The sequence below is a fragment of the Pelodiscus sinensis genome, chromosome 3 (assembly GCF_049634645.1).
Source record: "Pelodiscus sinensis isolate JC-2024 chromosome 3, ASM4963464v1, whole genome shotgun sequence".
Classification (NCBI taxonomy): domain Eukaryota; kingdom Metazoa; phylum Chordata; order Testudines; family Trionychidae; genus Pelodiscus; species Pelodiscus sinensis.
Window position 1 is genome coordinate 51632977 of NC_134713.1, and position 12753 is coordinate 51645729.

The following is a 12753-nucleotide window of genomic DNA, read 5'->3' on the forward strand; positions in this document are numbered from 1 at the left end:
AAAGCCCTGCTGTGGGATGGGGGAAGTTGGGTTGGGACTAGTGCGTGGGAGAGAAGCTGGACTCGGGGAGCTCCTGAGGGGTTTGGCAGCCCTGTGATTCCATTTGTCTCCTTCTACAGATGATGAGGCCATCGACACCAGCCTGCTGCACTGGCTCACCATCCTGGGCATTTTGGACCCCATCATCACTGGCTTTGCCGCCATGGGTTTCGCCAACTGTGGGAGGGGGGCATTGATCGCACTCACCTCCCCATCCAAACCCCCAAACACCGGACATTTAACCAGAAGGGATACTCTTCCATGATCCTGCAGACCATATGAACCACCGCAGCTGATTCATGGACATCAATGTTGGGTGGTCAGGGAAGGTGCATGATGCCCACATCTTCAGGTACTCCGGACTCTTCTAGAAGATGCATGCCGGCACTTCTTTACCCAACTGCACCATCAGGGTTGAGGATGTGGACATGCCGATGTGCATCGTGGGGGACACCGCCTACCCTCTGCTCCTCTGGCTTATGAAGCCCTACACCAGACATCTTGACCAAAGCAAAGAATGGTTTAACGCCAGCCTCAGCAGGGCCCACATTGTGGTGGAGAGTGCCTTTGGGCATCTCAAAGGGAGGTTCTGCTGTCTCCACACTTGCCTGGACCTGGGTGAGCAGAATGTCCCCCAAGTGATGACATCATGCTCTGTCTAGGACAATATTTGTGAGAATAAGGGGGAGAGGTTCCTGTCAGGGTGGGGGCCAAGGCCAAGAGGCTTGCCAGAGCTTTTGTGCAGCCATACACGGCTACCATCCTACAGGCCCATCAAGCTACTGTGCACACCCGGGAGGCCCTGAGGGAGAGTTTCAGATAAGGACACCTGTGAGACTCTCCCCTAGGCCTCCCCACAGGGACCTGTGCATTGTTCCTCTGTGCCTTTCCTCCCACACCTTCCCCTTCCCCTGCCCTCCCTTCCCACTGTACCTTCCCCTCTCTACTCTCCTGTTGATAAAATAAACCAGACCTTTGTTCTGAAGCAAGCAATTCTATTTTTTGTTTAATTGGGGGTAATTGTAACTGGGGAGGGACTGGGTAAAACACCTGGGAGGGGAGAAAAAGGGGAATAAAGGGGAAGGAGAGGCTCAGGTATGGGGTTGAGAGTGGCACCTGTCTTGGGTGGTCCCACCGCCTCGTGTGCGGGGCCCTTGGTGGACATGGGGGGCCTAAGGGGAGAAGCCAGAGGGGCAAGAGCAGGAGTGGGGGCATGAGTAGGAGCAGGAATGGGAAAGGGAGCAGGAGTGGGAGGGAGGCTGCTCAGCTGCTCAGTGGCAGCAACCAGGTGGTCAATGGCGGTCGTGTATGCTGCACACGTTCTGTGGGTCTCTTGTGCCGGCTCAGACCGCGTGATGAGGAGCAGCTCCTGGTCTGCTTCCCTCTGCTGGTCCTGCTGCTCCAGAGATCGCTGGAGGCCACACAGGAAGGCGACATGTTCCCACTCCAGTTCCTCACAGGCTTGTCTGTGGTGGCAGCTCCAAAGGGGTCAGGAGGTGCTGCTGGCACCTCACTCGCAGCTGTTCTAGCTGTGAAGAACAAAGACAAAGGTGATGTGCTTGGAGCAAGGCTATCTGTGGCCTATACAGTGGGTCTCTTACAGCAGGGGCACAGATGTCCCCGGGAGGGGTGGGGGAGCCTCACTACCCCCATGTCCTGGGGACAAGCAGGCATGGGAAGGTGCTGGCCGGGCCAGGAGCTTGTGGGGCGATGGGGTAGCTCGACTTCCCTCTGTGCCACGTACACACCCGGTCCAGCAATGGCAGCATCCCAGAATAAGAAGATTTCTGTCCCTTCCTGCTGGAGAAGAGGGGGGAGGGTATTCGGGGAGGTGTGACCGAGCGGCAGATGCCGCTTGCCGGCAAGGGTGCTAATGGGGTCTCCGCCCAGCAGGATCTGTTAGCAGGGGCTCAGTGTCCTCTGCCTCGCTTTGCCTGCCCGGGAGAGCACGGTGACCCGAGAGTGGGCATGCCTGTGTGCCGTGCATGGCACTGCTGTGTGTATGTGTATGTATCCCTAATCCCATCCTCCTTAGTAATGGCTTGTGGTAGGAAGGTTTCTCACCACGGAGTCGGGAGTAAAGGAGGCCTCTCCAGAAACCCTGTGTGCAGGAGCACAGGAGTCCTCTGAGGCAGTCTCAATGAGGCCGTCAGCTCTGGACTGGCGCTCCACATAAACCCACGTGCACAGGCTACTTCATGATCCCCAGGCTGAGCAAGGAGTGAGGAGCACGCAGCCCCTCGCCACCCAACACCCCTCCCTCTATGTGTGTCAAAGGCAAGTAATGGAATTCACCTGATGGCCCTTCCCTGGCTTCGTCCGATCCATGGGCGACATCCTAGGAGGATGGCACTGGGACTGAATGAGCTCCTGGCTGGTAGGCGTTGTGGATGCACTGGCCTGCTCCTCCTCCTCCTCCTTCTCCTCCTCCTCCTCTTTCTCGGCCCCAGGCCTGCCCTCCAGGAGGGTGACAATAGCCATCTCCAGCACAGAGTCCACAACTGGGAGCGGAGGAAGGGACATACCTTCGCCCCCCCCCCCCCCCCAGGATGCAATGGAGCTGGTCAAAGTAGGGCCAGGTCTGGGGTGCACCCCTGAGTGAGAGCTGCACTCCCTGGCCTTTGTATAGGCCTGCTTGAGCTCCTTGACTTTCACGTGCACCTGTTCCTGGTTGCGCATGTGTCCCTTCTGGCCTAGGCTATCAGCCATCCGCTGTGATCTTAGCATTCCTGTGCCTAGTGCAGAGATTCTGGAGGTTAGTCTCATCTTCCCAGATCTCAATGAGATCCAGGATCTCTGCACCAGAACAGGATGGGCCTGCCTCCTCCACACACAGGCAGGGGCTTGGGATCTGCCTGCAGCTGTGCTTGCAACCATGAGGGACTCAGGTAGCATGCTTGTGTCTGCTATGGTAGCAGGGAATCAGAGCTAGGTGTTGCTGTGTGGCACGGTGCTAGCACAGCTTGCATCATGCTGCAAACTGTTACCTGAGTCTGTGGCTTTAAGATCTGCAAGGGAAGGGGAACTATAGAGTTCTGATGCGTGTGGACAAAGTGGCCACCAGGGCACCTGTGGGAAGCCCTGGAGGCCATTTATTTTGAAATAACTCCAGCTGCCCCGTCTACACACACCCTATTTCAAAATAACTATTTCAAAATAGGTGTTATTCCTCCTAAAATGAGGGTTACAGAATTCGGAATAAGACACCCATTATTTCAAAATTATTTTGAAATAGCTGGCTTGCTGTGTAGATGCTTACTTTGTTATTTTGAAATAACACTGCTGTGTAGATGTGCCCTAAGAATCCCCATCTGATTGGAAATTTAATGGATTCTGCATTGATGAATATTTTGGAGAAAACAATCTTCCTCTCCTCCCCTGCTTCCCAGCTAAGGAAACACAAACCTTCATCTTTCTCCTTTTCCTCAAAAAGGAATAGACCCAGCTTCTTGGTGGGGAAATCTTCAGTGAAATAGGAACCTAAGAATAAACAGCATTCCTTTCACAAAGGGAAATCTAGCTTTGTCCAGACCAAAACTACTGGGGCTATTTCTGACTATTCCTGTCCCTTAAATCAGATAAAAAAATCAGTGTTCTTCAGAAGAATCTGTCTTCTTTTAGTCTGAACCATAATTGCCTCAGACTAATGATAAACTCTAAAATCTGCCTCCATCAGAGCATTCCTTCCTTCAACAGCATCCTCAAGCAAGAAACCCTTATTCTTTTTTTTCCAATTCAATGGCTTAGGGTCTATCCAGTCATGCACGGTCTTGTTGGGAGTCTTATAGTCCTAACCTTTTCAGCAGCAGCTATTATCCTCTTCCTGTGGACATATTAGGCCAGATCCTCAGCTGGTGTACAATGTCCTAGTTCCATTGACTTCAATAGTTCTACACGATTCACACAATTGAGGTTCTAGCCAGTAAAGCAGACCTCCTCCGTGGACATGTTTTGAGAAATTAGACCCTTAATATGGAAGCTTGTAATATATTTCATTGGGAATGATAACTATGCAAATCCTATTGGGGATAGTGGAGAATGAAGTAGCAGTAACTGTTATTCCTTAAGCAAAGTAGAAAATAATTCTTAGTAGCTCTTTTGTATATGTCCTTGTAGAGGATAGAGTGCTTTACCATTTATTCAGTATAATATTATTGCAAATATATTGATTTTTAACTCAAATTAATGAGTATTTATATATATACACACACTGTAGGGACTGCAAGGGCCTCCAGGACCACTTGGACCCAGAGGACAGCCAGGAGAAGTTGTAAGTATTGTGTAATTTTCTACAGTCAGTAAAATCTGTTGAGGTGAAATATTAGATGATGAAATAGTGTCATGGGAACTATTGTTGTGTGGTCTTTTTATAGGGGTGGTTTAGTAGTTAGCTCATAGGATTTGAAAATGCCAATTCCAGCTCTGCCGTTGACTTGGTGTTTGGAGTTGTGCAAGACCTTTGTGAGTCTTTGTTTTGTCACATACCAAGCGGATATTTTATCACTACTTTGTCTAACTCACAAATGTCCAGATAACACCTTGCTATAGAAATACATACTAGACGAGGTGAAAAAATGTCCTGTGCTCCTTATTATATTATTATTGCTAAAATGTGTTGTTAAGCAATATAGAGACTTATTTGTCAATTCTGTTATTAGTGTTGGCCACACAGAATACGTGCAGGCATATTCAGATTGGCAATTTAAGTACAAAATGTGCAGCTCTGTGTGGAAAAACAAGTGACTTTGAACACAAGTAGTTGGTTATGCATGTATTAAATTTTTGGCACCTGAAATTGGTTACCAACACTTAGCTTATTGGTTACCAACACTTAGCTTATACATAATTTTCATGCCCAATTAGGTTTGTACAGTACATTCATCTACAGTGTCTTTGAACAACTGGCATATTAAAATATATATAATTTCAAGATGGAACTCTCCAGTTCCAAAAATTATTTCTGCACTGAACTGCAGATTTCTTGGGGTAGGGACTGCACAGCACCAACCAAACCTGTGTGCGGCATATAGAGTCATAGTTCCTGTTTTTGCCTACTCCTTGCTTTGCAACAGTAGAATTAGGATGGAGGTCTATCATGAAGTTAGTTTTGGTTCCCTGATTTTCTGCTCAGTGCATGGAGATGTGGGTGCTGCTTTAACATTGTTCGCCATCTGAGAAGTACACCTTCTCGCCTGTCTTCCTCTCTACCTCTCACATGGCTCATACACTAGGGCTTGCCAGGGTAGATAGCTTATCTGTACAGGGAGAGTGTCCCAGATTGAATCCCCTGTGTCACTAAACAGAGGTGGAGCAAGGCAGAAAGTCTGATTCATATACTTTTCACTCAGCTACAGTTCATGGATTTTTTTTATATACTTTTGAAATAAATGGCAATATGAACAAACAGTTGTTTGCATTTAGGGCAGAATACAGCCAAGCAAGGAAAACACACAGCCAATTGAATGCTTCCTGCTGCAGTTGATAAGAAGATGAAATGTTTGCTACTACAAAGCCGAAGTGATATGCCTTTCCAGATCTTTTAGACAATAATTAATTTTTCATTTGAATGTGCATATAATAGTTTGGCATGAACACTAGAAATTCCTGTCTTTGACTAGATAGATTATTTGCTATGCAAATGGTTCAGAATGGAAAAGCACACCCTACTTCATGGATTAAATGTAATGTAAACTATCAGCACATATGATACTTATACTTCCTTTTGGAACAAATGTAGAAAACACTGTTCTATTAAATAAATGAAAATCTTTTCAGTTTAAGCTATGCATGTTTAAGTAGGTTATTTATTTATTTTATTATTCTTTCATGTCTCTGCATATCTAGTTGCTTGTAGTATTAGGATGGAAAGGGCAATTATGAAAAAAAAGCTTTGAGGTTAAAGCAGACATCTGAAAGAGGGTCAGAATGTCATTATTTTTCTGAGATTTTTAATGGTCATCTTTTGAATATTTAAAACTAATATTTTAAATGAATTTGGTGTTAATCAAATGTATAATATTAAAATTTGGTTCTTTAAGTCTTTAAGATTAAATAAAATATCAAGTGAGTTGTGCCCAGCACCATGCACATTGTATACCAATGCTACCTAATCTTTTAAAACTAATCATTTTATTTGTTACCATTTTCCTATAAACTCCATTAGTTTTCAGGACTTTGTTTTACTTTGATTTTTATTCTCAAAAATCTCTTAATACTGTAGAATCTTTTTATAAAGGTGCTGCTCAGAAGACCATAAAGGAAATTTTTGGTTAGTAAATATTCATTTAAACAAAATATAGAAGTTCTCACTTATATGAGTAAGAGGAGCTCACCTGGGTCACTAATATACTCTAGTGCCTTTTTTTCATCTGTGACCAGAAAGATGCTGTAGGTCAATGTAAAATGTTGTTTATTTAATTAACTAGGGTTTACCAGGAGAGCCTGGAATACCAGGAAAACCAGGAATTAAAGGAGAAAAGGTAAGCACTAAAATGTGATCAATTAAATTTATAATTTAGAAAATATGAGTCATATATTATAATCTTGAAGGAGTCTTCTTCCATCCTTCCACATTGATCTGTTTAGGTACTTTAAGAATAAATAAAAACATGCCTCTAACTTGAAGAGTTTACCTTCTAATGTGTCGAGCTAATTGCTATTTAATAATTGCAAGAATCCCATTGACTTTGGTGTGGGGAAAAGGATGGAGGTTGGATTAGACCTTTAGTTAGACACAGGCCCTATCAGAGGGGGTGGGGTAGGAGGGCCATTTGGCCCTGGCCTCAGGAGACAAAGGGGCCTCAAATTTTGACATTTTCCCACCAAGTCATACATGGAAATGTATTATAACAGAGACAGCAAAGGAAGCTATATATACCTGCAAAAAACTGATTTAAAGGCTTTTTTGTGCTAATAAATATTTAATTCTAGTTGTTTAATAAACTTTATATCTAATCTGGCAATTGCCCTGTGTTCATATTCATAGTAACAGACCAGTTACTAGAGGAATTTAATAATGGGGACATGTTAGCAGATGAAATTTCAAGACTTTGAAATAAGGCTATAAGGGACACAGTAAATAACACCTCCAAACCATTATTATATAATTTATTGTGTGTTACCATGTTTTAAAAGAACTCCTTTATAAAAATGAAGTGAAATTTTGAAAGTGGTGCAAGTAAAAGACAGTGAAAGCAAAAGAGCGAAGCAGCAGTTAAGAGTTTAAAGCCAATAACATCATTTCTTGTAGAAAAGATGCCTCAGCCATTAGACCATACTGACAGTGACACTTCCAGTTTTGATGATGAAAATTTTGTATCCACAAATGACATTTCAATGCCACTGCCTCAAAATGAAGAAATCATTAATCAAGACACAGAAATGCCAATAGTGATAGACGCTCAATTTAGAGACTGTGCAGGCAGAAAATGAGGACCTTGGAGATGCTGCGCAGCAAGAGCAAGAACTTATGGCTAGCACAGGACTCAGCAGCATCAGAACCTGATTCTGGACTTCTTGATAAGAACAATATTGCTCAAATACAGTCGTTTATCATAATTGTTTTCTTATTCCAAGTAATATACCGAAAGATGCTGAGAATCATGCTTTTCCCACTAGTTTGCTGACAAAAACCTCTTCCAAATGCAGAGATCAACCAAAGAGACTGTCTCTGCTGGAGCATGGTAAAGCAGTCTCCGAATTGGGTACTCTGTTTTATTTTTAACAGTAATACTTCAAATGCATCAGCACTGTCTGATCCATCCAGATGGAGAATAAGTAGAGATTGAAGGAAGTTGAAAGACCTAATACCTGCACATGAAACTTCAGTATCGCATAAAGATAACTTTGTTACATGGAAATCAGCTAATAGAGCAGCACTAGCTGAGAGTTCAATTGAAAACTGAATCCTGAGTGAAATAAACACAGAAACTGATAACTGGAAAAAAAAACTCCTTGAGCATCTGTTGAATGTCATTCTTTTTCTTTCTGAACAGGGATTGGCTTTCTTTGGTTTTAGTCAATGTATCAGTGACCCTACAAACAGAAACTTTCTTGGTATACTTGACCTTCTTAGCAAGTATGTCACACTTTTATCAGGCCATATTAAGCGTGTTTGAAAATCACAAGTGAGCGGAAAACGCATGCAAGTCCATTACTTGTATAACAGAACACAAAATGAGTTTATCAAGCTGTGTGGGATGCTTGTGCAAACAGCAATTCTTGAAGAGATACGACATGTGAAGTACTTTTCAGTTATTATTGATGCAACTCCAGACTGTTCTCATAAGGTACATGCAACCTTCATTGTTTGGTATGTTAACATTGCGGAAGTTCAAAGGTTTCAATTGAAGAACAATTCATTTTGTTCAATAACTTCATAAAAAATGGAAAAGAAATTGCTGCTCATATATTAGAAATTCTGGAACGCTTCAAATTAAATTTTCAAGTCTGCATTGGCCAAAGCTATGACAATGGGTCCGATATGGCTGGGAAATATAAAGGAGTACAAGCAGTCCTTCTTGAACAAAATCCAAACTGTATTTTCTCCAATTGTGGCAACCACACACTAAATCTTGTTTGCACTGATTGCTCTGAATTATGCAAGGAAGCAATTGGAACAATCCAGCAATTGTATAACTTCTTCAGTATCAGTCCTTGAAAGTGGGAAATTCTGAATCAGCATCTGCCTGTTTCCCTTCATGGCATGTCAACAACGAGATGGTCAGCACAAATTAATGGAATTAAATCTGTTGCACAACATTTGGACTCTGTGAGAAAAGCTTTAAATGACCTTGAATCTCTTACTCTCACAGCACAGGTTCACACTGACCTTAAGTCAATTCAAAAGTATACATACAAATTTGAATGCATTTTAATGTCATCCATGTGGGTGAAGCTGCTAAAAATGATCCACAAAACTAATCTTGTAATTGAAGTACGCAATGCTATATTAGATGTTGAGATGTTGAATGACTTCTTAAAGATTTTCAAAAGACTTGTGATCAATGGGACACAATCCTTTCAGAATCCAAATCAGTTGCACAGGTTATTGACATTTTACCTGATTTTTCCACTTATCGCAGCCTAATATCTCAATCTGATGCAGAAAGGCACCATTGATTCAATGGTTTGTTTGGGGTTTTTTTTATTATTGACGCCCTCAAATCTGGTTTTACATATCGATTTGAATCACTCCAACAAATTTGTATAGTTTTTGGAATCCTTTGGGAGTTTAGAGAACTAAGTGATGAAGATTCAGCAGCTGGACAGTGTCAACAAAAATACAACAACAAAATTTCAAAAGATCTCTGTGACGAGATCATCTTCCTGAAACAAATAAATTCAACAAATTTTAAATCAGACTGCAAGCCAAAAAAACTGCTTCAAGAAATATATCTGTCTTCTGTATTTTCTAATATCACAATTACATTACGTATTTATCCATCTCCCTGCATCAGTGGCTTCAGGTGAATGCACATTCAACATGTCAAAACAAGTAAGGAACTGTCATTGTTCTACAATAGGACAATGGTGTATGGATGGGCTTGCAGTGCTTAACATTGACACTGATGCTGCATGTAAATTAGATTTTTCTGCAATTATAAATGAGTTTGCACATAGCAAAGCCAGAAAAGCATTCCTAAAATGAAGAGTTTTGCTTGCAGTGGAAATTCACAATTAAACTTACATTTAATATACATGCTATTGGTATAATGACTTAGTTGTTAATAAATAAGTGTCTCCAGTGTTCATTTCCATGTATTCTTTTGGTTTTAGTATGACCCTGTGGATGAGAAATTAGATACATCGGGGGTCTGAGGCTGGGGCTGTGCTAGGGCCTCTAAATTGAAAGTGGCCTAGGCCTCTGTCATTCTCTGAGAGAGCCTGGTTAGACATACCAGTACTACAGAATAGCAACAGTTAACTGTGTATATGTGCTGGCACGTATGGGGACAAGGGGATAATTATATAGGGAGAATGTGAGTTCTGAGATAAGTTATTGCATTTAAACTTCTTGGAGTTTGTTTTTTAAAGAAAACCAGTGAAGTATCTTAGTAGTTTGTGGGTGCAAGCAGTTAAGAAAGCAGAAATAGAGATCAGCATTGGAGCACAGACCTAGAGAAGCTAATCTTGTGAAACAGGAAGAAGCATAAGGTTGCACAATGGGACAGGATGAAGGAAGTCACTTGTGGTAGAAGGAGTTGGGCTAGCCAGAGAAATGCTATATTCATAAAGTGTAGAATTAAAATAAGAAAGATAGGGAAAATGTAGGCAGGAGTACAGCTGAGCAGAGCTTTCAAAGTAAAAAGAAGAAATTTCAGTAGTTGAGATAAGATATGGCTAAGGTAAAGACCAAGGTTTTTGCTATAAGGATGGAGAGGAATGAATGTACTATGGAAATGCTGTAAAGGAATACCTGGCAGGATTTAGAGATAGTCTGGGTATTAGAAAATAAGGGGCAAAGAAGTGTAGGTATGGTAACAGCATTGCAAGCCTTAGCAACCTGGGCTATGTCTAGACTGCAGGCTTCTTTCAGAAGAAGCTTTTCCAGAAGAGATCTTCTGAAAAACTTCTTCCAAAAGAGAGTGTCCACACAGCAAAAGCACATCAAAAAAGCGATCTGTTTTTTCAAAAGATAGCGTTCACACTGAATGGATGCTGTCTCACATTTCAGCTGTGATTACTATGGACGGAATGACCACCAGGGCACCTGTGCTTTCTCCTTTTTCCTCTTCTTCTGAAAGAACTCCCTCTTCTCTGTCCACACGCCTTTTTCCAAAAGAGCTCTTTTGGAAAAAGGCTTCTTCCTCATAGAATGAGGATCACCAATGTTGGAAAAACTCCTCTGTTCTTTCTATTTTCTTTCAGAAGAACGTGATTGCAGTGTGGATATAATAGAAGTTTTTTTGGAAAAATGGCTGTTTTTCCTAAAAAAAACTCTGTAGTGTAGATATTCCCTGGGAGAATGGGGTTATTAACTAGGTTAGATGGACACTTGGTGTTTTCTGATATAGCAAATCTCTAAATCCCTTGTTCTTATGGTTTGTTGGTTGGTTGGTTGGTTGGTTGGTTGGTTTGTTTACCTTGCATACTTACCTGCATAACATTTTTAGGGAATATATATACAGATTTCAAGGCATGTCAGTACTTCCAAACACTCTGTCGTAAGACTTGCTACTCTGTAGAATAAGTGTTGGCATATCCGATTTACTGTGAAAAGTCTCTGCTAGCAGTACAGTAAACACTTCTCTAGACTGTAGAGCCAGATTGGCATTAAAAGTAATGTTTTAAAGGTTGGTTTTGTTTTATGAAATTGGAGTCATGTCTTGGATTTCTAGGTATGCTGTAACAACAGTGGTGCAATCTGAAATAGGGCTGTTTAAATTTGTTCCCAATACCTAGAATTAACAAGCAAAGGTATGTCTTTACTTGCACCCTCTTTCGAGAGAAGGATGCAAATGAAGACATGTAAAACTGCAAATGAAGCCAAGATTTAAATATCCCGCACTTCATTTGCATAATCACGTTATGGCGCTATTTTGAAATAGCACTATTTCAAAATAACAGATGCTGTTAAGACGCGGTTATTTTGAGAGAAAAACCTCTCAAAATAACCCATATTCCTCATACAATAGACTTACCAGTTATTTTGAGAGAAAGGGGTTTTTTTCGAAATAACCACATCTTAACAGTGTCTATTATTTAGAAATAGCACTATTTAGAAATAGCGCCATAACACAAATATGCAAATGAAGCACGGGATATAATCCCAGCTTCATTTGCTGTTTTGAATGCATTCATTTGCATCCCTCTCTTGAAAGAGGGTACAAGTGTAGACATACCCTAATAGAGAACTACCATGGAAGATAGTCATGATAACCAAGATGTACCTTAATGTTAATTTTCCTGAAAGAAAACACTAACAGTTCAATTAGTGGTTTATATCTATTCCACAGGGTGATTATGGAGGAATTATAGGGCCTCCTGGACATCCAGGTCCAAAAGGTGAGATAGGACCCCCTGGACCAAGTCTGCCTGGGAAACCAGTAAGTACTCATTCTCTGGCCTTTCATGGCTTATTTCCATGTAGCACTTATAGCATTACTGAAAATTACTCATATAGCAGAAGTAATATACTTTTGAAAACAAAGTCTATGTTATACCTGTACAGAGAAAGGAAGTACAGAGAAAGTAAAGTTATGTTGTTGTTAATGCAAGTGCCTATTCAATAATCCTCCAGGCTGTGGCACTAATAATGAAAGTGCAGCTAGATAATTTTTATTTATGATACCTCTGACAATACAATTCAATCAGACAGTAATTTCAAGATAGAATTATTGTTTTTTAGGGTCCAGCTGGCACTCCTGGGACCCCGGGTCCAAGAGGGCCTAAGGTATACAAAAATTATCACAGTTCCTGTCTCTAAGAGACATAAATAAAATGACTAATTTCTGTTTTTAAAGATTAAACAAAGTTTTGTAATCTTATCAGGGTGAAAGAGGATTTCCTGGCCTACAAGGGTCCCCTGGAGAGATAGGGCCACTCGGAATAGGAATTCAAGGACCCCCTGTAAGTATTGCAGACAGCAAATGAGAGTTTCATTGTAGTTGTTATTGAGAAATCTATGTAATTAACAGGTTCATATAACACGTTTCAGATTAGATATTCCTCATATGAGTTCTGTGCTGCTCTGTGGCCACGTCTACATTGCAG

The 12753-nt window shown here is 41.7% G+C and overlaps 1 protein-coding gene across 11 annotated transcripts in view; it reads left to right on the forward strand.

The window, feature by feature from the left end:
- COL19A1 (collagen type XIX alpha 1 chain) overlaps window positions 1-12753 on the forward strand; it is a 372523-nt gene that overhangs the window by 263918 nt on the left and 95852 nt on the right. For all 11 annotated transcript variants that reach the window (XM_006127229.4, XM_014575574.3, XM_014575570.3 and 8 more), the window contains 5 exons: window positions 4256-4309; window positions 6465-6518; window positions 11997-12086; window positions 12389-12433; window positions 12532-12609. In XM_006127229.4, the coding sequence (XP_006127291.2) occupies window positions 4256-4309; window positions 6465-6518; window positions 11997-12086; window positions 12389-12433; window positions 12532-12609 (321 nt within the window). The remainder of the gene's footprint in view (window positions 1-4255; window positions 4310-6464; window positions 6519-11996; window positions 12087-12388; window positions 12434-12531; window positions 12610-12753) is intronic.